We start from the raw sequence: 23107 nt of genomic DNA, 5'->3' as shown, positions 1-23107 counted from the left end.
ACCCACGCTGGGCACCTCCTTGGAAAGAGAGGGAAGAGAGAGGGGATCTCAGTCCTAGCAGCCACCCTATACCTAGAGGGAATCAAGTGACCCGACTCTGACCTTGGGCTTCAGGCCAGAAAAGAGGGGGAGAGGAGGGCGGTGGGAATGTGAGAAAACAGGAAAGTGACCTTCTGGGTCTTGATGGAAGAGGGGGCTAGAAGCCCAGAGTCCTGGGGTCCCTGCGGAGCAGGTAGCTGAGCATGAGATGCCCATGTCCCTTTTGGATTCTGGTTCCGTATCCCCAACGCAGAGCCACAAAGGCCTGCCCTGAGATCTTACCTCAGCTATTTCTCACCTCAGGGTGAAGGTGGATCCAGACCCGCCCCTCCTCAGCTTCCTATAAGGGCTGGGGACCTGGGACTACAGGTTCACTCACCATGAGGACTCCCATGAAACCGGGGACCTTCCTGCTGGCCTTTACGCTGCTCTGCACCCTCCTGGGTCTGGGTAAGTGAGAAGGGATCTGGACCATGAGGACCATGGGAGAGCACTCAGCAAGGTCTTGGAGGGGGACAGAGGTGGTGTCCTGGGAATTCAGATTCATGGTGAAGGCAGGGTCTGAAGGGAGAGAAAGCCTGGGGCCTCAAGGGAAGAAAAGCTCAAAAGTTCATGTGACTGGATCCCTGAGAAAGGAGGGAGCTTGGTGGGCTCTGAATCCTCTGTCCCCCCAGGCAAGGTCTCCAAATAAGACAGGAAGTCTAGGAAATTGGATGAGAGCATGACTAGAAAGGGGGAAAAAAAAAAAAGCTGGGGGGAGGGTGGCATGGGGGAGTAGAGATTTCCTTTCTTCCTGGATTCTAGAGTTCAGACCCCCAGCCCCCCCCTCCCTTAGAGGCAGGAGTTCAGACAAGCTCCACCTTCCCCAGGACCCATGTCTGGCCCCCCAGTTGCCTCCTCTCTTAGGACCAAGGAGTCCATGCTCTCTGCCCTCTTGGTCTTGACTCTCCCTTCTTGATCTGGGATGAAGACCCCAGGCTCAGGTTCCCCTGCCTGAGCTCCTACCATCCCCAAGACCTACACCTGGTCTTGTGTCCAAGAAACAGCTGGACCTGAAGCTTCACAAAAGCCCTTGGAAACCTTCGCCAGGACCCCTCCCTGTCCCCCAGCCTTCTCAGAGGACCCTAGCGTTCCAAGTCCCCAGCCTTGTAATTAGGGAAACAGGCTCCCTGGTGGAGTCGCTTCCCGCCCCTGGAAGCGGCCTTGCTGGCTTCACCACCGCGTCCCAGCAAGAGCCCTGGACAGCTCCCTGGACAGCGGTCAGTGCTCCACCCCTGAACAATTAGGGAGACACCTGTCCCTCCTCCCTCAGGACTCCAAATCGGCCCCCTTTGCCCCATCTCCCTCTGGACCCTGAGGTCTCATTGGTGGTCCGCTGACCATGCCCCTCATGTCGACAGCCTGGCTCTCTACACTGCAGGGTGCCCGCTGAGCTGTGAAGTGTGCCGGGGCTCCGGGCCCACGTGCAGCGGAAAAATGAAGGCCTGCGAGGCCGGCAAGGACGCATGCGTGGTCATCGTCGGGGAGTCGAGCACAAGTACGAAGAGGGTCTGGCGTCACACCCTGGGGAGGTGGTTGTGCCTTCAAGGGTAGAAGATAGCTTCACGCCAAGGGAGGGATCATCACGGTGCTCGTGTGGGAGGTCAGGGAAGAGGGAAAGACTATCCTGAGGTGGTGGGTGGAAGGAAGCGAATTCGATGGGATGATAGAAACCATTGTTCTCAGGGATTTCGGAAAACGAGACTCTGCAAAATATTAGATTGGGGGGGCGGGGGCAGATATAGAGACTTTCTTAGGCAGGTGGAGATGAGGAAAGGAAAGGACATGGGGGAACAGAACAGGTGAGAGGGGTAGAATCTAATAGGCAGGAGGTAGAATGGGGGTGGGGGAGGAATAGAAGAGAAGGAAGAGGCTGGTGTGGGTTGGGAAGAATGTGATCGGGTTGACCATTTAGGGTGAGAGGGAGGAATCGTCCAAAATGGGAGGAAGAGACTCCACCCCCCGCCCCGGGGATGGTGGGGGTGGTGCGGGCTGGAAGGGACCATTCCCGACAGGAGGAGGTCGAGGGAGAGACATAAAAGGGACCATGCCAGACAGGAGAGGAAGGAGAACCCTGAAGTATGAAGCAAATCGTCGTGAAGAGAAGTAGATGGAGATGGGGAGGCAGGTGGGTGAATTGGGAGAGGAGGGCGTGACTTCAATGGAAGGGACCGCCCCAGACCCGAGAAAGGATGGGGGAGAAGGGGAGAGATGGAGAGACCACGGGGGCGGCAGGGGGTGGGGGTGGAGCGCAGGGCTTTTCATTCAAAGCTGAAAAGGACCATTCATTAGGCACAGGAAGGGAGATGATGGGGCCGAGTCGGCAGGTGTGAAGGCGGCGGAGCTGAGGGCCACCTGGAGTGTAGGAAGAAACCACGCCCTACCGGAGGGGGTGTGTAAGGAGGGTGGGATAGAGGATTGCACGCTGCCCTACCCAGCGAGCAGGCGTTGGCAGGTGGGCGAAAGGACCCGAAGGCCTTGAAGAGACGACCCCAGGCTTATAGGAGGGAGATTCAAACCCTGGGACTGGGGGAGAGGAAGGTGGGGAAAAAGCACCTTTTAGGGGGTGATGAGGAAAATCCTTGGATTGGGTTGGGAGAGACCACCACTTGGTCGCGAGGGGGAAGACCACGGAGACTGGAAGAGACCACTGCAGCCAAGACGTGGGGACAGCAAGAGACCACCTTAGAGGATATGGGTGTTGCAGGGTGGGGTTGGGGGTGGCCTCCCAGGGTTTGCTGGAAGGGATTTGGAAGGTGCAGGAGGAGGGCGAAGATGGAGAAGGCTGGGAGAGACCATTTCGCACAAGCCTAGACAGGACCTTTGGAAGATGGCAGTGGGGCGGGGCGGGGCAGAAGGGACCCGGTCAGGCAGGCACCTGGGCTTGGCAATGGGGAGCTGCAAGAGGCCATCAGGCAGACTGGGGGCTATGGTAATGGGGCGGGTGGCGGGGGCGCCACTTTATAAACTACTCCAGACCATACCCCAGGCAAATAAAGGGGCATGGCTTTGGGGCGCTGGAAGAGACCACCCTAGGCAGTCGCGGGGGTGTGGGAAGTGCAGGGTTGGGAGACCCCCCCTCTCACGGAGGCCGGGGTCCGCGCTGGAGTGGGGTCAGCAGGCGCAGCGGGGGCCCTCCTTTCCTTGCCCCCCATCCTTCAGAGGGCCATCACGCTCTGAACACCTACAAAGCCTGCATGAAGTACAGCGACTGCTACACGGGATTCGTGTCCACCACGATGGGCCCCAAGGACTACATGGTGTCCAACACCCGCTGCTGCCAGAGTGACGGCTGTAACCATGGCTCCGTGCCCCGTGAGTGCCAGCTCAGCCCCGCATCGGGACTCGCTTCTTCCAGCCGCCCCTAGAGAGCCCGCTCTGTGTGCCCCGGCCTGCCTCTGCCCCCCGCTCAGACACTGGGCAACTTGCTTGCCGTGCCCCTCAGTTTGCTTACCTGGAAAGGCAGTGTCCATTCGCAGCCCATGTCCCTCCCCCTGAACCCCCCCCCCGGGTTTTTGTGAGGTGAGGGAAGGCTTTCATTTCTGCACCTTACGCTGCACCTTCATCCCCAGCTCCCCAGAACAATCGTACTGAGAATGGTCTCCAGTGCCCAGCCTGCATCGCGCCCTTTCAGGAGTCGTGCCCTGGGACCCAGGCAGCCCGCTGTGTTGGCCAGGAAACCCACTGCGTCTACTTCGCTGGCAACGTGCAGGCTGGTGAGGGGAACCCGGATCTCTAGAGGAGGGGACAGGGCCCCAGAACTGGAAGCCCATACTGCCAGGTTCTAGGGGAGATGGTGGCTCCGGGGAACTGGGTGAGGACATGCAGAGTGGGGCAGTGGAGGGGTGGGGGGAAGGCCCCTGGGTGGTGAGGAAGGCGGGGGTAGGGGCCGACTCGATTCTGAAATCCCCTTCTCAGGTCTCATCAACCCCAAATTTGCCACTCGGGGCTGTGCTACGGAGAGTGCCTGCTACACCAAGGCTGGGGCCCAGGTGCCTTCAGCCTCCTATCTCTACTTCCTCCGCCGAGCAGACTGCCTTCCAGCCTCCCAGCCCCCTAGCAGGGCGGAGTGAAGAACTGAGGAGTATGTGGCTTGAGGTCTCCATTTGTCCTCAGCCTACACCTCCCCATGTGCCTGAGTTCTTGTGATATGATGCATCTCAGGAAGGTAGGGTGCAGACAGCAGGGGTCTTAACCCTTGGGAACTTCCTCTTTGCAAGGAAGGGAGAGAAGACCCTACTGTTTATTAAAGGAGTGCTCCCTGCTGGGCTGCTGTGCAGTGTTCTCCATGCTGTACCTCATTTCAGAATCCCAACAACTCTGTGAAGTGGATATTATTATCCCAATTTTACAGATGAACAAACTGAGGCCACAGGTTGTGGTCACTTCCCTTGGGTCAAACCACTAGGGAGGGGCAGACCCCGAGTCCATGATCACTTCTCCTGACTAACCTCTCCCTCTTTTTGCCTGTTTTCACGTCTGCAAAATGTGGATGGTAATAGTTATAACCTCATTGGGTTGTTGTGTCAAATGAAAGAAAACTGCAAAAGCACTTGGTGCGGTGCCTAGCATCTGTAAGACAATGTTGGTTCTAGAGACAATATGTCTGTAAATGGTAATCATCATAATAGCTGCTACTCAATGAGTGGCCATTACTTGGAAGGCGCTAAACACTCTCCTCAATCAGATTATGCTACAGTAACAAGCAAGTCCCTAATCTCAGTGGTTTAAAGCAACAACGTTGTATTAGTTGACTAATGTTGCAGCAATGCTGTGTAACAAACCATGCCCAAACTGAACCATTACAACAAGCATTCTTCTTTCTGAGGGTTTGTGGGTGGCTGGCTCTGCATTAGCTGGTTTGGCTCCAGTTTGGGAGGAGGATTCAAGTTCTGGGATCAGTGGCTAATGTTCTTACAGCAGATCACAAGAGCACAAGAGCCCAAGTGCATTAAAAGCCCCTACTGAAGTCCAGTGTGCTGACATTCCATTCAGTCAAGTAAATCATATGGTCAAAGCCAACATCAACTGAGCAAGGAAGGGTGCTCCTTTTCCAGTGGGAGGGAGGAGAGCAGTATTTGCTGAACAAGTCCCCATTCACAAATAGTCGAGTCTTCCCTCACCCTACGTGTCCAGCACCATTCACAGGGTGTTCTGTTCATCACAATCGTGGAGCAGCCACCAACTCGAACATTGCTGTGTACAGGAAAAAGCACAGGGATGTCTCATGTGGGTGATTAAATGCCGTGACCCAGAAGTGACTTGACATAACTCATGGGATGGAGCTAGTCACATGGCCCACCAAACCCAACGGGGTTGGGGGGTGGGGCGGCTAGGAAGTGCAGTCCTGCTCGGTGACATTGACCACGGACGTGTTTTGTAAACAGCAAGAATGGCTGCCAGGGCCTCCTAGCAGAGAGTTCTCATTTTATCTTCATGACAACTGCCTGTGATAGGCACTGTTATTCTCAGCCCTGTTTTCAGAAGAACCTGAGGCTCAGAGGAGGGATGTTACATTGGAGTTCACACAACTACAAAGCGGCAGAGCTTAAGATTTTAATCTTTGCGTCACATCGAGGGGGGAAAAGGACCACAGCACACAGAGAGGAAACAAGCCTATATCCATTACCTTTGGCTGTATCTTTCTGTAACCACCCCAAAACTTAGTCGCTTAGAACACTCAATCCCCTTTTATTTAGCTCATGATTCCGCCAGGCCGCAGTTTGGTCTGGGATCAGCCGGGTGGCTCTTCTGCTGGGTTCAGCTTGTCAGCTAGGCAGCTCTGCTTCAGAAGGTTGGCTGGCTGTCGCTTGGGGTGTCAAGACTGACTGGGCCACATGCCTCTACTCACCCAGCAGGTTAGCCTGGACTTCTTAGCGTGGCAGGGGTTCCAAGGGCAACGAGAGAGGAAGCCCTAATATGTGAGCACTTTTCAAGCGTCTACTTGTATGGTATTTGCTGTTTGTTGTTCCTGTGGCCAGGCAAATCACGCGGCCAGCTCTAGAGTCAGAAGGGACTCTCCAAGAACACAGAGAGGCATTAATGGACCAAGCTGCTTCCAGAGCTGGGATGCTTTACTGTCACAAGCCCCTAAGGTCTAAATGTCACTTTTCCACCTGCATCTATCTTCCCCCACCCCATCCCGGGAGTCTCTGGATTCCAGCTCAAGGCGTTCTTTCCCAAACAGACCCTCACCATCCAGCACTCCTCTCTGAGGACCCAGGAGTCCCCACCGTTGGTCTCTTCTTCCTTCAGACCCAGTACTATCTCCAGCCCCTTCCGTCCCCAGACCGAAGCAAAATCCCAAGCATCCTCCCCTTCAAATCCCCAAAGAAGAGACACAGAGTGGGATTTCTACACACTTTTATTCACTCCTTCAAAAAGCACCACAGGCCAATCACACCTTTGATTAGCCCTCCCAGGTTCCCCACCCTAGTGGATACAAGTCTCTTCATCATTATCCAGAAATGTATGAAATTTGGCTAAGGTGATGAGATCATCTCTGGCAACGGCAGGGCCAAGACTTAGCATCCATTTCCTTGAATTCTTGCCTTTGAGGGTCTTCCAGCCTGCAAGTATGATGTCGACACACCCCGAGGGCAGCCAGCAATCAGTTCTCAAGGGAGTCTTAAGTCTTTCTGCTTGGATGCTCCCAGAGACAGATGCCTCGCTAGCAACATGATGCCTCCCATCAAAAGTCATAATTTAAAAGACACCCCCCCCAATTAGTCACGACACCCAAGACTGTCGATACACAACGACAGAAACACAATCAGCACTCCCCAACAAAGACACAGGCAAACAAAATCGGGTTTTGCTTTCTCAGATATGATCTCTGGCACCACCCTCGTTGGCATGAGGGCAGAGGGAATTTGGAGCAGGGCAGCATGGGGCAGAGGTGTCAGGCAAGACCAAATCAGAGATGGCGTGAAAAGTGGCAGAGAGAGAGGGCACTGTGAGCAAAGGCATGGGCGTGAGACAGAGGTGCCCAGACTAGAGCTGTCTGGGTGCTGCCTGGGGCCCAGGGCATAGGCAACAAGACTTATGGTTGAGCTCCCCAGGGGCCAAGCTTCTCCCAAGGGCTGCAGTGTGAGCGGACGGGTGTGTGTGTGTGTGTGTGTGTGTGTGTATGCATGTACATACGTACAGACATATTCTTACAATTACCCTGTGAGCGGACGGGTGTGTGTGTGTGTGTGTGAAGATGCATGTACATACGTACATACATATTCTTACAATTACCCTGTGAGGTAGATGCCATTTGCTGAGTGGCTTGCCCAAGGTTACCCCAATGTCTGGAGGACTGTCTGACCCTAGAGCTGTGCCAACAGGATTTCCCGTGATAATGGAAGCGTCCTAGGTCTGCTGTCCAACACTCTAGCCACATATCACAGGTGGCTACTGAGCCCTTAAAACGTGGCTAGTGTTAACTGGGAAGTGGAGTTTTAAACTTTATTCACTTTTAATTGAAAATGGGTAGATACACACCTCAGTTATTGGGAAACTGGTCAATATAATCGGGACAACTTGGGTAGAGGAATCGATTTCTCCACCGACGAATTTTTCGGAAAGTTAAATAGAGGTACTTCTGATGAAAATTTATCATCTGAAGGCGATGTACGCTAAGTGTAAAATATCTCATTCTTTTCTCGATTGACTACACGTTGAAATAATATTTCCGATTTACTGGGTTACGTAAAACATAACTAGCTTCACCCTGTTTCCTTTTACCTTTTTTTTTTTTTTTTTTAAGATTTTATTTATTTATTTAAGACAGAGAATGAGAGAGAGCACATGAGAGGGGGGAGGGTCAGAGGGAGAAGCAGACTCCCTGCTGAGCAGGGAGCCCGATGGGGAACTCGATCCTGGGACTCCAGGATCATGACCTGAGCTGAAGGCAGTCGCTCAACCAACTGAGCCACCCAGGCGCCCCCCCAGCAGCCACATTAAAAAAGGTAAAAGGAGGGCGCCTGGGTGGCTCAGTTGGTTAAGCGACTGCCTTCGGCTCAGGTCATGATCCTGGAGTCCCTGGATCGAGTCCCGCATCGGGCTCCCTGCTCGGCAGGGAGTCTGCTTCTCCCTCTGACCCTCCCCCCTCTCATGTGCTCTCTCTCTCTTATTCTCTCCCTCAAATAAATAAAATCTTTAAAAAAAAAAATGTGGCTGCTGGGACATTTCAAGTTACAGATGCGGCTCACATTCCGTTTGATGGACAGCACTGCTGGGCGCCTCTCCCACTTCCCCATGGAGGGCACGCCAGACTGAGAGGCAGATCGTGTTGCACTGGATATTACAGATATGGGCAAACACCTTTCCCTGGAGCCCAAAAGGCCTTTGAGTACAATGCCTCAAGCCGTTTTGTATGGAGCCAAATGCTTTTCCCCACCTCAGCCACCTCAACTCAGAGGGGACAAATTGTGCCAGTGGTAGGGGTTCAAGATGGACATGGGGGTACCATCCGGCAGGTATCTGCCTCTCAGATGGGTCACCCTTGTCTCCTGCTGTCAAAGAAAATAGGATCTTGGAAGTGTTTAGGGTTCTCGTCCAGGCTTTCCCTTTCGCAGATGGGAAAATAAGGCACTGCTCCAAGTCACCCAGAGTGCCAGTGGCAAGGCCTTGCTTGCTTCCCAGATCCCCTGACCTCCGACAGGAGCTTCTCTCCCACCAGATGCTTGTTTCTCCCTGCCTCGCTCATTTCCCGTCTTGTGGCAAGAGGCCGACAATCTAAGTTCCAGTCTGCCACGGAATAATGAATTCAGTACTTCCTAAGCACCTACTGTGTTGTCAGGCACTCTTCTAGGTGCTGGGGGTGCAGCAGAGAACAAGACAGGTAAGAGGATCATAGCTATTAAATAGATAAATAAATAAATAAGGTAACTGCTTACAGTAATAACTGCTACAAGAGAAACACTGACGGGCTGAGATGAATAATGGGGATGTGTGAGCTACTTCAGTTACACTGGTCAGGGAAGGCCTCTCTGAGGGGACATGTGAGCTGAGACCTGCTTGACAAGGAGGAACCAGCCATGGGAAGATCTGGGGGCAGAGCATTCTATGCAGAAAGAACAGCAAATGCAAAGGTCCTGGGGTAGGATCCAAGGTGGCCCACCCAGGCATCAGAAGGAAGATCAGGCTGGTTGGGGGATGGGGTGGGGGCAGGGAATGCGAAGAGGCAGGGGCCAGACCACATAGGACCTTGCTGTGTGCTGTTGGGCCTAGAGCCTGCCCTCCCTGGGCTTTGCTCTCCCCATCTCTCATAAAAGAGATTCATTCTACTTAATGGCCTTTCGGGTCCCCCCTTTCTGTTTGTTGACACTGAAGAATTCTGTGACCTGTGGCATCTTTTCTACCTATAGTTGGCAGCCTAGAACATTCCAGGCACTGTGGTTTCTGGCTTTGCTTCACTCATGGCACACTCCCACGGTCTGGAACGCTCCCTAGCTGTCCTGTGGGTCTCTTGCCCTCTGCAGCACTGTGTGTACACCAGAAGGCACAGCCTCTTGGTGACACCTGAGGTAGCCAACACAGAAATGTCTGGATCACTGCAGCACGACAGCTGCTTTTCCAAAAAAGGCAGGAGTTTAAAATACCAAGGCCAGAAAGGGTTAGGCTTAATGACAGAACAAATCAAGACCAAAAAGAGATAGAAACCACTAAGGGAGAGAGGGACAAAGGAAAAGACTCACCAAAGATCCCCTGAATCACTCAGCACCTATGAAATGGGGCAGTCCTATCCCTTCCCAAACTCACACAGAGAGACAACTGCCAGGGTCCAAATCCATAAGGGATTTGTGGGAGGTACCTCTGAAGTATGGGTTCCTGCCCTTCCACACCTAGAAGGCCTCATTCCTGGTCTCTGGCTACCACCAGGGCCACCATGCCCAGACCTCTTGCCTCCTCCCCTCATTTTTGTGGGACCATCCTCCCCACAACAGCTGGGGAAGGAATCTGGGTCATCAGTCCCCTGGAACAGCAAATATTAGATATCTCTCTATTCCTCAAGGGGGACCAAAGGATCTCCAGCTCTTTTGCACAGCCCCCTGTTCCCTCCTTAAGATGGAGACCTCCCACCACCCAGGAATTAGAAACCAAGGTCCAATGAAGATTCAAAGCCACCGCCTCTTGAGGAACTGGGAGGCTGGATGCAGACCCATTCCCTCTGGGAAGCCTGGATCCTATACCCCCGTGTGGCTCAGCAGTTCCAAGGATTCCGGCTCCCTGGGGTACCCAGACTCCTTCCTCCGTACTGGAATCTCCAGGATGATGGAGACCCTCTTCATCAGGAACCAGGGCTTTCACCTCTTCTCCCCCCCCCAGGGCCAGAGGACCAACAGATCCAGTTTCCACTCCCCTGGAGACCAGGACAGAACCCCTTCTAGGAGTCCAACTCCTCAACTTCCTTCAGGACACAGTCTGGTGTCATGCCCTGTGGTCCCCAGGGAAATCAGTTCTCTCCCCCAGACTCCATTCCCCTTCAGGACCTAGGGATCCAGGGGACTACAAGTCACACATCCCAGTCAGTAGTCCTAGAGCCCTCATCCCCTTCAAGCACCCAGGATTCTGGGTGGTGGCCCCCAGCTCTGTTACCTCAGAGGCCCAGACATCCAACTCCACCCCCCACCCCCCAAGCGGGACTTGGGAGTCCTCAGCCCCTGGCGGAGCCAAGCAGCACGGACGCTGAGCACCCCGGAAGCCCCGACCCTCATCCCTCCCCTCACTGCGCGGGCCCATGGGGTGCCAGCACCGCCTCGGCATCGGCCTGCATCTCGTCGAGGGCCTGCAGCAGGACGCCGTGCGCGGCGCGGTAACCCAGGCCGCCGGTGGCCGCCGCCCCGCCCGCCGGCCACAGGAAGGAAAGGGCGCCCAGCGCCGCGCCCCCCGCAGTGCCCTCGCCCGCCCACGCGCCCAGCCTCGCCTCCACCTCGGCGCGCGTCACCGGGCCCGGGAAGCGCGTCCGCTCTGCCAGCTCCCCGGGAGCCAAGCCTAGCGCTCGCTCGCGCCGAGCCAGCGCCGCGGGTTCGAGCCCCAGCGCCCGCCGCCACTCCGCAAGCTGGCCCCGCAGCAGCGCCACGTCGCACGCCCAGCCTAGCCCCGGTACGGGGGCCGCCGCCGCCGCCAGGCTAGCCAGCAGAGCCGGCCGCCACGCCCCGGCCCGCAGCGCCGCAGCCTTCATCCGGGCCCCGTGGGGAGACGCGGGTGGCAGCGCCAGCAGCAGCGCCCCCGCCTGGGCCGGGGGGAGAGCGCGCCGCAGCCACTCGCAGAGCCCGGGGAGGCCGCCAGGCCGCAGGGGGAACACGGGCGGCGGGGCCTCCTCCAGCACCTCCCACGTCTCCTCCTCCGGGCTCTGTGCGGCCGCACGCTCTGAGTCCCCACTGCCCGATTTCTTCGCGCCGCCGCCAACACGCGGCAAACTCTCACTGCCTGCTTTCTCTGAACCTTCCCCGCTGCCTGCTTTCCCGGACTCTTCCCCGCTACCTTTCTGCAATCCAGTGCCACGGCTCTCCCTTCCCTCACTGCGTGCATTCTTCAACCCCTCTCCGCCTGCGTTCTCTAAGCTCTCGGAGCTGGGCTTCTCTGCCTTCTCCTCTTCCTCCGGGTACTCTGGATCCTCGCCCTCACCGTCTGTTCGCACGCAGACCAGCGGCGCATCTGGCAGCACGAAGGGCCGCACCTTAGCCCAGTCCTTCTCAGTAGGGGCCCCCGGGGTGACGAGGATGAGGGCGTCGTAGTGGGTCGGATGGGGGGCGGCAGCAGTGCCCGCGGAGCCCAGAGGCACGTTCCAGAGCACCACGTTGGGACGCTCTGGGGCCGGGCAGGGCGTGGGCCCCGGGGGCGTGAAAACAGGCTCGTCATCTGGGTCAGGGGGATCCAACCCAAGTAGCATGTTCAGCACAAGGCTCACATCAGCCTTGCCGGTCACAGCCAGGTCCAGCCGCGCGCTGCCCAGGCGCTCCAGGCCAGCGCGAACCCACGACAGCGCCGCCTCCAGGCCACCGGTCTCAAAGGCCTCACGCACAGCCTCCAGCTCTGCCGCACCCAGGACCTCGAAGCCATCCTGAGCCGGTGGAAGGAGCCTGAAGGAACAGGAAGAGGGAGGGTTTACACGCTAGAGGGCTGTGCTACGGGGACAGGACTAGGCTAGGATGATAAGGGTGGAATTTTCCGAATGATCCCTGAAAGAAGAGGGAGGGGTCAGACTAATGGTACAGCATATAGAAATCAGGGCTTCAAACAGGGATGGGGCAGGTTCGTTGCGGTCAGGTTTCCAACAAAGCCTAAAAGGGGGAACCTGCTAAATCTTCTCTGGGATTCAGTCTTGGGGCGGGGCGGGGCGGGGGGGGGGGGGCTTTTCCAAGGGACCTGCAGGGTTAAGTTAAGAAAGGCCAAGCAAAACTTAGGGAAGGTCGGGCTCAGGCAAAGACAGGCTTGCAACTGAATTGTGGACTAAAGAAAAGTCAAGCACCTTCCGACCAGAGCAAGGTCACCCAGGGTGCTCTTTGCTGAGACTAGGCGTAAGGAAGGGAGTAAGGCCCAAAGAGGGGAAAAGCCTCACCTACCAGTGCTTACCAAGGAAGGAGATGTGGCTAAGGAAAGAAGATGCACACTGAGCCTCATTTGACTTCTATGAAATAGGCGGCCAGGGGTTGGGGGGAAAAAATTCAGGAAGTATCCAGCAAATGGGCATAGAAACGAGACGGGATTAGAGAAAGGAGGTGGGGGAGCGATCCCAGAAATAATAAGGCTCACTGAGGGTGTGGCTTTACAAGGACTGGTGTAGCTGGAGAACAAAGCTGATGATGGGGAGGGTGAGGAGGGCTCAGAAAGTGTGAATCCTAGGGTAAAATCTTCGCGGGCATCACAAGCTTGTGTGCTGAATGGGCCCTCCTTCAAACTTTTGCGGGGGAGGGGGGTAGTATCTGGGCTTTAGGGTCCTGGCCTCTCCTAAAATTCTCACTGGGTCAGGGCTTGTGACCTCAGAACACTGGCAGGAGGATGAACCTGGAGGACAGGTCGGAACCTATAGCCCGTGGGGCGAGGCCTAGAAGTGGGGAAAGGGTCCAGCACTGAGCTTGGGCTTGGGGTGGAGCCTCGCTGACCTCAAAACCTGGGCTGAGGGGTGGGATCTGGACGAGAGAGCAGGGCCCCCAGCAGCTATCCTGTTAACGCCTGCCCCAAGCTCGCTGGGGGGAGGAGTCTCGCGGATCTCAAAGAACATTTTCTAAAAGACCAGGCCTCCAACCCACCCCAACTCCTCGCTCACCTTTGCAGCACCTCCGCCTGGCTCCGCAGCGCCACCCGCAGACGCTCCAATTCCTTGCAGCCATCTCTGCTGCCGCAGTCGGCCGGCAGCACGAAGAGAGCCGCAGCCCCCAACCCTGCTTTGTTCAGCAGGGCCTCTGTCTGATCCCGGGCCTGGGCTTCATTTTCCGAATCTCCAGGACGGAGCTTCCGCACAGCCAGCAACGGGGTCCCTCGGGCCAGGGCGGCCCGCGCTGCCTCTCCCAGCGCTGCGGCTAAGGGGTCCCCGTTCCCTTCGGGGCCGGGCAGCACCAATACCAGCACATTGGCCTCCGCCGCCCAGGGCCCTGGCGCTGCGGGTGGACAGCTCAGCTCGCCCAGGAAAAGGCCAGGGCCGGCAGCTCGCAGGCTGGGGATGCCGGAGTCCGGCCGTCCCTCGGGAATCTCTATCGTCTCCACATTCCCGTCGCACAGCGCTGCAATAAGCGCGGACTTGCCACAGCCCGGAGGCCCCAGGAACAAGGCGGTCACGTCACCCCGTGGCGGTGGCATACCTGGAAAGCAAGGGGGTCGGGCAGACCCGGGTCAGGGAGCACTCAGCCTTTTTTATTCTTTGTCATCCCACTCTGGTCTCAGACTTCAGTCCTTCACCCCGTCCCCTTCCCTTCTTGGATGTCACTCCCAGGGAAAAATCCGGCACCCACGCCCTACCTTTTCCCCAGGGATAAGGGCGTCTTGCCCGCCCTCTTTCTGGATACATTTTTCTCTGTTTCAAATTCTCAGAAATCGGGCCTCCAGCCCTCTCCTCCCTCAGGGACATAGATGTTTCTATCCGCCACACCTCCCTCCCAAATCACTAACCGAGCAAACCGCCGGCACAACCTGAGAGCTCAGTCGGCGGCGACTTATCAGCCGCCGAGAAGCCCCGCCCCTGGGGTCGGGCGGACGGAGGCCGAAGAGGTTAGAGGGCCGGGATTTGGGGACGTCCGGACACGTTCCGGGGGCTCTAACCTGGCGTCACTCTTTTAAGGAGAGGGTGTGTCTTGGAAGCGTGACCTCGGGGCTACAGCCCTTCACGGCGCCTGCGCAAAGCAATCGAAGTACGCCCGCTTTCCATTCAAGTCCTGCTGCCGCAAGCCTCGGAACAATGAAGGAGTCAAAGCGCCTGCGCGCCAGGAGCGCCTGGCCACAGTTGCGCAAGAAGCTGAGGTCTGTACGGCACGGGGGGCTGCAACGTCATCATAACGCACCCCAGGGCAGAAAAGGACCCCTCCCGTTACTCTGAGGACCCGGTTGGCGCGACTGCATCACTGCCGGATAGCATGCCGGGCCTGGGCTTCGAGAGGCTCATCAGGCGAAAGGGCGTGGAAGCCACTGGGACCTTAAGACTCGGTGGGCCCTACCCCGCTTCCCTCCGGGTGGCGGCGCTGTGACGAGCGACTGACAGGCGCAACGAAAGGCAGCCCTCTGCCGTCTGGAGAAAAACGGGAGGCCTGGGCTACCCGCCTCGGGAGGAGGGAACCGAGGGCAGTGCTTGGGGCGAAGGCTGAAGGCGCGCGTGGGAGGCGGGGGCCCTGGGTGGAACGAGGGTTACAGGATGTCAGAGAAAGATGCCTCCCGGGAAGAGGCGGGCTAAAGCCTGGATGCCATCACCGGCCTCAAGACACGTGGGAGACGGGGATGAGGCTGGTGTCAAAGCTCAAGGGTTCCATGCCCTGAGTTCAGGGAGTTAGTTTGATGTAGGAGGCCACAGGTCTCATACAGGTGAGAAGGCTCGAAGGGGTGTCACAAACCTAGGGAGTCGAATCTTTTGGGAGGGTCGAAGCTTCCCTAGGGAACAGCTCCATCAGGTTAGAGTTCAAGAGGATGGCATCTTATGGGGGCAAGGAGAGCCTGTCAGAAGTCACGGGATTAGCGGGCCCTTTAATGCTGTCGATAGATGAGCGACTTCACTTGATTTACTATTCTGTCATGCGTGCTACTCTCTTGACCAGAGGGATCCCAGTCACTATGGAGGACCCGCATCCTGAAGAGACCATGGAGCAGCAGGATACGTCCAAGGAGAGGAGTCCCCGCAGTCCAGGAGGCGACATCTGTGAGTGCTGCTGGCCAGAGGAGGGTGGGGTGCTGGAGCTGATGCTACCTAAAGGGATTTCTAGAGCATTTAAGTGTCCCAGGCGTTACAAGCACTTGCTTGCTGGGAAGGGGCTTTAATAAATGGCTTCTAAGCTGCCCTACCAGGAACTGCCACTCTCCACCCTTACCCTCATTCTGCTCAGATGTACCCACCCTGCTCTGTCCATGTAAGTTCGAGTGGGCCACAGTTCAGAGGGACAAAGTGGCATCCAGAGAGGCTCGGGGTGGGAGATGTGGCTGGGAAAAGTGGGGCACTGGCAGAGGAGCCCCAAGTTCCAGTCCCAACTCTGCCCCAGACTTTCAGTGTGACTCGGGCTTGGGTTTCCCTATCTGTCAAAAGAAGTGGCCACTCCTCAGGTGACACGGCTGTAATGGGGATTAGGGGCAGAGAAGGGGAAGGTCTGATGTTAACAAAGGCAGCCAGTTTGACAGCATGATAGCAACAGCTTCTACTGAAGGCTCACGATGCTTATGGGCAGTTTGTAAGCATTTAACCTTCGTTATCTCAGTCCTCCTGACGGACCCTAGGAGATTCCCTCAGATAGGGGAACGAGGCAAGGAGAGGTTATCTGTGACAATGACAGCCCCTATGTCAAGGCCCTCCAGCCAAAGACCACCAGGAGCACACCCTACACTTGAACGAGTTGGGTTTATTGCTCTTTGCACTGAGGAAGCACACACGCCCTGGGGCGCTGTGGGGCATCTCAGTGTTAGAAAGGATTTATTTTAGGTGGTTTTGGAAGGGTTCAAGAAACGGTTTTGTGCCAGAATTAGATGCTGCCGGTAAGCAGGGGCAAAAGATAGGGTGGTCAGATCTTATCTAGGAAGGAGGCACGAAGGCTCAAGCTGCGACTGATAGAGCGGCAGCAGCCCCTCCTAGGAGCCAGGATAGCGGGGTGTTTGGTCTTTCTTGTGGCTTGGACAACGTTCATGTTTTGTCTGTGTTCAGGCGTTATTCTGGCATGGTCTTGACTTGATTCAGTCATCTCAGTCACAGCATGGCCTTGTCTGACGAGGTTCTGTGAAACTGCTTATGTTCAACAGGAGAACACCAAGGCCTAGCTGTGAGCGCCAGGCCGGCCCCCGGCTGTCAAGCTGCTTTTCTCTTTCTCAATACTAATAATTGCAAACCACTGTGTAGCACTCTTCTAAGCACTTTATATGAATTAATTCATTTACTCCTTCCAACAACCCAATGAGGTAGTAATAACCGTACTGATCAGTTATAACCATACTGATATGGTTATGACCCCATTTTCCAGATAAGGAAACTTGTACTTGCCTAGGAAGTGGTAGATCTGGGATTCAGTGCCAGGCAGTCTGGCTCCAGAGGCTGTGCTCTAATCACGGGGCTCTGTTGGAAGGGCAGAGTCCCTGGGTTCCAGTCCTGACTCCACCATTTCATTTCCCGGCCTCGTGACTGTAAGCAAGTTGCCCGGCCTTTCTGAGCCTCAGCCTGCTCATCCATAAAACAGGTCCTGTAATAGTTTGCCTGTGCCACTGTCCAGCCCTGGCATACAGCCTGGCACATGGTAAGCCCTGAATGTGAATTGTTGGCATGACTCTGGGGCTCGGGAGAGGTCCTGGTGACTCTTGCTGGCTTCCCCCCGACCTCTCCCCACGTCCCTCAGGCCACCTGGGGGCCCCGCAGTGCACCCGCTGCCTCATCACCTTCGCCGATTCCAAGTTCCAGGAGCGTCACATGAAGCGGGAGCACCCAGCGGATTTCGTGGCCCAGAAGCTGCAGGGGGCCCTCTTCATCTGCTTCACCTGCGCCCGGTCCTTCCCCTCCTCCAAGGCCCTGATCACCCATCAGCGCAGCCACGGTCCAGCAGCCAGGCCCTCCACGCCAGTGGCGCCCACCGCTGCCCAGCCTACGTTCCCCTGCCCTGACTGTGGCAAGACCTTTGGGCAGGCTGCTTCTCTGAGGCGGCACCGCCAGGTGCATGAGACCCGCACCGCTCCCGGCCCCTTTGCCTGCACTGAGTGTGGTCAGGACTTTGCCCAGGAAGCGGGGCTGCATCAACACTACATCCGGCATGCCCGGGGGGAGCTCTGAGTGAGGGCTAAGCCCTCCCTAGGGCAGTGGGTGGGGGGGAGGGTTCTTTGGCTGCTAGAACCCACCTCTGATATGGGATGGGGGCCTTGGAAGGATCTGCTTCCCTCCCTGGACAGGCAAAGGACTCCTGATAAGTAGGACCCAGAAGATGCTCATCTACAGCTTCAGTCTTTGGAGGACACAGAGGCCTTCAGGGATATAGTGAAATTAGTGAAATCTTTTGTTTAAAAAAAAAAAAATGAGCAAGCAAAAGGGAAAACTGTTATTTGTATCTCCCTCATTCCCAATTAAATAGTTTGAAATCACAACTAGCTGCAGATTGTGTAATCACCTTTAATTCTTCCCAGATGGGTGGCATGAGCTGTAGGAGCAAATTCCCCTGGATGTGTGCCTGAAAGGGGGCGGGGAAGGTGAGGTGTTGCGGGGCCTGTAATGTCACTGGAAGGGTCCCAGATGTGGAGCAACTTGGGCCTTTGGGGACAGGATAGCAAAGTTGGGGGCTGTACTCTGAGTCATGTGGGGGTTGCAATTCAAGTCCTTGTCTTCTCCCACCCGTCAGTCTTTCCCACTCACGGAGGGGCCATGGTATTGGATGGATTTGGGCTCCCCCCCAATAATGTATTGCCCGCTTAAATAATGTTATGTACTATTCTGGTCATGGAATATTTTCTATATGTGTAGGTGAGATGACATGAATAAAATAATAGTATCTAAAAACAGAAAAGACTTATATTAAAATGTCTAAACAAGGAACTCTGGCTCTTGAGCAGGAATTCCCAGAAAATATAAGAAGGGCACAGGGTGGGGACGCCTGGGTGGCTCAGGTCGTTAAGCGTCCAACTCTTAATTCCGGCTTAGGTCATGATCTCAGGGTCGTGAGAGCCAGCCCGGTTTCGGGCTCTGCGCTGAGCATGGAGGCTGCTTAAGATTCTCAATCTCCCTCTCCCTCTGCCCCACACCCCTCCGCGCATCCCTCTCTCTCACTTTCAAAATAAATAAAATAAAAAGAAGGGCACAGGGAGGGGGAAGCTCAGGTCAGAGCTGGCCTGGCCCTGCAGGGAATCTGGTTTGAAATCAAACAGAGATACCTTCTGTTTCCTGTTGTATTTGGCCAACATTGGGAGAGCTCCCATTAAGATCCTATTTTCAGCTCTTGAAAAGCCTAACCCTGGGCCGAGTCCCACCGGGCCTCGTGCTGAGTGTGGTCAGGACTTTGGATTACCTGTCCTGCCCCCCTTAGAGACAATGGTTGATGCCCTGCATACAATAATCACAGACTCTATCTGAACCGAGGGATGTTTTTAGAGCCCATAGCTGAGATAGATATGGTAGAGACTGATAGATGTCTCCCAATTTTTAGCTAGGTACATGGTAGCTACAAACACCCATTTCCCAGGGTCCCTTGCAGCTACGTGTGGCCCTGTGACCCGAGTTCTGGCTAAATTCTGGGTAGAGTTCTCAGGCTTCAGAGAGGGACATGCCTTTTCCTCTACCTGCCTGCCTAGAGTGTGGACATGGTATCCAGCCATCTTGGACCATGAGAGCAAGATATGGGCTGGCAGAGCAGCAAGACAGCAGAAGGATGGATCCCTTGACCATGGGTCCCTGGGACCATGATGACTTCATGGAGCAGAGTCATCATACCAGCCCTAGAATTTCCACTTCCATACTATCATGTAAGAGAGAAATAAGCCTCTATCTTGTTTAAATCACCCTTATTTTGGGTCTCTGTCACATGCAGCCTCATTTAAAGCCTGTCTGCAGCGCAGAACTGCAGATCTGAGTAGTTGCAACGGAGACCGTATGGCCCACCAAGCCTAAAATAGGAAAGGGCCATCTGGCCCTTTACAGTAAAAGTTTGCCGACCTCTTGTCTAACCGACAGACAAAGAACCTACTCTGAGCCTCGCAGCCGGGATTCCCACCCTGGGAAATACTACCTCTAGTAGGGGGCTGTGCGTGCATGTGTGTGTTTGTGTAGGATTTGGGCGGGGCTAGCTAGCCTGGATCTCTTTGCTTGGATGACTTATGGGGAAATTGGTTTGGAGTTAGTTGGCCATCACTTTTTCCTAAAATATCGACTTCACCAAAGTCAAATATTTCCTCTGCACCTGGCGACAGCTCAGAAGTTTCCAACCCAGATGTTTTACACCTCCCCCACAGCGGTTCCCTCCAACCCAAACCTAAGGCTCGAATCACACATGCTCCCCTGAGATAGATAGCAGCCTGCCTGTGTTCTTCCTGTTCTCTCCACTCTCCAGATGTCATAGATTCCCAAGACTTTAAATAGCATCACTGGTGACTTCCCAATCTTTATCTGCAGCTCAAACCCCAGACTTCTCCCCATGAGAAAGTCACTTGGATGACGAATAGGCGTCTCAAAAACATAAAAAGGGTCGACGTGACTCCTACAGCCCCCACCTACTCCACTACTATGAGATTGGTCAACTGTCTACTCTACTTCTAAATTCCCAAGTCTTGGGGCGCCTGGGTGGCTCAGTCGTTAAGCGTCTGCCTTCAGCTCAGGTCATGATCCCGGGGTCCTGGGATCGAGCCCCGCATCGGGCTCCTTGCTCCGCGGGAAGCCTGCTTCTCCCTCTCCCACTCCCCCTGCTTGTGTTCCCTCTCTCGCTATGTCTCTGTCAAAAAAAAATAAATAAATAAAAATCTTTAAATTCCCAAGTCTGACCGGCCCTCCCCACAGCTGCTCTCCTAACTGCTCCCCCCACCGCACCCCCGGACCTGCCACCACTGCTGCCCCCTCCAGTCCACTACAGACCACCCCGTGTACGTAAGTCGGCGCACATCACTCATTTAAAATCCTCAAATGGCATCCCATGAATAACATCCCAAGACCTTACCCAGGCCCAGAAAACCCAACAGTGATGGGAGCCCCCTGCCTGCTAAGCAATCTTAACTCCCTCCCAGCTCTATCTTCATTATACTCCAGTCACACATGCCACGCTGGCTTCTGCCTCAGGGCCTTTGCACTTGCTGTTCCCTCTGCCTCGAGTGCTCTTACCCAGAATTTTGCAACACTCTCTACGTTATTCAGGACTCAACACATGCTACCTCCTCAGAGAGGTCCTCCTTGACCTGCTTGGCTAAAGTGGCACCAGCAACCCTTACCCTGACTTAATTTCTTCTTAGCACTCTTCAATACCTGGGATTATCATGCTTTAGTTTGTCATTATCCGTGTCCTTACCCTGGAATCCACACTCTCGAGGGCAAGTGTTGTGTCTTCCTCACTTCCCCAGCATCTAGGACACTGTTGATCTCAGAGGCTCAAAGAATGCTCAACTGTGCCCATTGTTTACCTAGTGTCTCTTGGCATCATCCCTGTGATGCTCTGTGATGCTGGGCTTTCTGCAGTTAGGTTTCCCAGACTCCAGAGCTGGCTTCCTCAAGTTCTGCCCATGAGAGGGATGGGCATAAAGAAGGTAGGAAGAGGGGCGCCTGGGTGGCTCAGTTGGTTAAGCGACTGCCTTCGGCTCAGGTCATGATCCTGGAGTCCCGGGATCGAGTCCCGCATCGGGCTCCCTGCTCGGCAGGGAGTCTGCTTCTCCCTCTGACCCTCCTCCCTCTCATGCTCTCTCTCTCTCATTGTCTCTCTCACAAATAAATAAAAAAAAATCTTTAAAAAAAAAAAAAGAAGGTAGGAAGAGGGAGAAGGGACTCACCTTGCTTTGGACTCCCTCCAGCAGCAGCTCAGGCTCCAGTGCCGTTCTGTACTGGGCACAAGGTACTGTGCTAAACCTCTTGAGGTTTAAACCTCTGCACACGGCCTGTCCTCCAAGCTCCTGCTGGGCCCGGGACCCCAGTCCTAGAGGTGGGAGCTTTGTGCAGACACGAACTGCTCAGTTGCCTCAGTTTTCCACATTTGTGCTCTCAGACTTCTAACAGCTGCGTGACCACTCCCCTGCGTTAAGTCCTCTCTTTGGAATTCCTAGCTTGGTGTCCCTATCCTGCCTGGGCCCCGAGGAACTGAATGACCCCACTGGCAGCAGACTAGGTGTCTGGATTCCCAGTCTCTCATATCCTTAGGAATTTTTGCTGATAAATGGATGGTTCTCTACATCCATGCTTAGAAAGCCCCATCTTAGGGCAGAAGAGCGCTTAAGCATGCTGCTCCAGGAAATAAAATCCATCTGTGGTGTTTTAATGAGCTGTGAATTTCTGCTTTGACGATTCTGAGAGTCATTGATGTTAAGCTATAGTGGTTAGGAAAGTCTCAAGTTGAAGAGTGGATAAATGTCAGGTTTTCAGATTCTGAGCTTCTAGGATGAAAAGTGTGGGTTTTGACAGATGCTTTGGTATAAGATCCTATAACAGGCATCAAAATGCAAGTGTTCTTTGTGGCCAAGCAGGTACCGTCATCAGGGAAGCAAGCAGGGCGTGAGGGGTCCACATGCCAGATGGTGGGGAATGGGTGCGTGGGCGGGAATGCCCCATTAGCAGAAGGTAACCCTTACTCAGCTCCAGCAAGCTACTGTCCCGTGGGATTGTGGGTTCAGCAATCGAGATCTCACAATTTTCAAGAGAAACCCCAACGCTCCATTTTGATGTGAAATCTGCCCATTTTTTAAATGTTGGTAACAAACATGATTAAAAAACCTCCGTAACTCTGTGGAGACCAAACACACTCCTGCCAGTCAGATGGTGGCTACGGACAGCCAGGCTGCCATTTCTGGAATGTGGCTTAACGGTGAAGGATGTATGCCCTGCACCCCGTTGTCTGGAGTCAAACCCGGGCTCTGCTTCTTATTAGCTGTGTGACCGACCTGTAGCAGGTAAGTCAACCTCCCTGGGCCTGAGCTGGAACCGCTGTAAAATGGCTGTGATAACAGCCCCTATGCCTCTAAGGGTTATGACAATGACTGGAGACATGGAGACACAGCCCAGATTGGTAGAATGGCTTAGAAGGCCTGGCCCTCTGCCCCTCCCTGACTTTGCCTTCCCACCAGTCTTCCCCTGCCTCCGTCAGCAACTGCCTCATGCCCTAAGTGTTCTTCCATAAATATCCCAAATAGGGCCCCACCTCAGGGCCTTTGCACTCACTGCCCCTGCAGACAGGAGCCACACACACACACACAAGCCTCCCCACTCCGTTTTCCTCCACAGCACTTACTACCTTCTAACGTTCTCTACGTTTTATATATTTTACTCAACTATCTAAGTATCTGTCTTCTGCGTTGTAAGAGGGGTTTCCAAAAAGGTAGGGAGTCTTGTTCATCATGCTCACTGCTCTACTCTCAGCTCCCAGAATAGTGCCGGTATCTCGCAGGTGCTCAATACATCACTGTTGAATGAATGAATGAATAAATAACAGCCCCTACCTCATAAGGATCCGATGCGATTGTCCATATAAAGCGCTTTAGCCCAGGGCCTGGTCCACCGTGAGCGCTGATTTAATGATGGCCATTACGGTAATTCAGGTTCTATTCTTGAAGGTTCTTAGTTGCCAAGCTTCTATGAGTTAACACATGTAAAGCGCCTTAGAACAGGGCTTGGCATACAGTAAATGCTCAGTAAATGGTAGCTATCATTATAATTAGGCTTCTATTTTCTAAGGAGCTTTGGTGCCAAACTTCTATG

General features: G+C 54.8%; 3 protein-coding genes across 9 annotated transcripts; 2 read left to right on the top strand and 1 right to left on the bottom strand.

Moving 5' to 3' along the window:
• Positions 1 to 419: 419 nt before the first annotated feature.
• Positions 420 to 4265, top strand: PINLYP (phospholipase A2 inhibitor and LY6/PLAUR domain containing). Its single transcript, XM_032388212.1, has 5 exons — positions 420 to 489; positions 1460 to 1576; positions 3241 to 3393; positions 3651 to 3794; positions 3997 to 4265. Exons 1-5 carry the CDS (start codon positions 420 to 422, stop codon positions 4149 to 4151), a joined length of 639 nt encoding a protein of 212 aa, XP_032244103.1. The 3' UTR covers positions 4152 to 4265.
• A 3939-nt stretch (positions 4266 to 8204) lies between these two features.
• On the bottom strand, positions 8205 to 23106 carry IRGQ (immunity related GTPase Q). 5 transcript variants are annotated; one of them, XM_032388224.1, is made up of 3 exons: positions 22849 to 23106; positions 13340 to 13871; positions 8205 to 12152 (listed from the first exon to the last, which is right to left on the bottom strand). In XM_032388224.1, the coding sequence occupies exons 2-3, from the start codon at positions 13867 to 13869 to the stop codon at positions 10793 to 10795; spliced, it is 1890 nt and encodes a 629-aa protein (XP_032244115.1). In that variant the 5' UTR covers positions 13870 to 13871; positions 22849 to 23106; the 3' UTR covers positions 8205 to 10792. The 5 variants fall into 5 exon arrangements, with proteins under 5 accessions (XP_032244115.1, XP_032244114.1, XP_032244113.1 ...); XM_032388223.1 differs by lacking the exon at positions 22849 to 23106 and adding an exon at positions 14329 to 14541; XM_032388222.1 differs by lacking the exon at positions 22849 to 23106 and adding an exon at positions 14179 to 14322.
• On the top strand, positions 14584 to 17820 carry ZNF576 (zinc finger protein 576). 3 transcript variants are annotated; one of them, XM_032388231.1, is made up of 3 exons: positions 14584 to 14709; positions 15312 to 15412; positions 17085 to 17820. In XM_032388231.1, the coding sequence occupies exons 2-3, from the start codon at positions 15328 to 15330 to the stop codon at positions 17510 to 17512; spliced, it is 513 nt and encodes a 170-aa protein (XP_032244122.1). In that variant the 5' UTR covers positions 14584 to 14709; positions 15312 to 15327; the 3' UTR covers positions 17513 to 17820. The 3 variants fall into 3 exon arrangements, with proteins under 3 accessions (XP_032244122.1, XP_032244121.1, XP_032244120.1); XM_032388230.1 differs by having other exon boundaries at positions 14587 to 14844; XM_032388229.1 differs by having other exon boundaries at positions 14593 to 15081.
• Position 23107: the final 1 nt, after the last annotated feature.

The sequence above is a fragment of the Phoca vitulina genome, unplaced genomic scaffold, assembly GCF_004348235.1.
Source record: "Phoca vitulina isolate PV1807 unplaced genomic scaffold, GSC_HSeal_1.0 scaffold52, whole genome shotgun sequence".
In the NCBI taxonomy this organism is placed as follows: domain Eukaryota; kingdom Metazoa; phylum Chordata; class Mammalia; order Carnivora; family Phocidae; genus Phoca; species Phoca vitulina.
The sequence above is the reverse complement of the archived record's forward strand: the minus strand, read 5'-3'. Positions and strand labels throughout refer to the sequence as shown.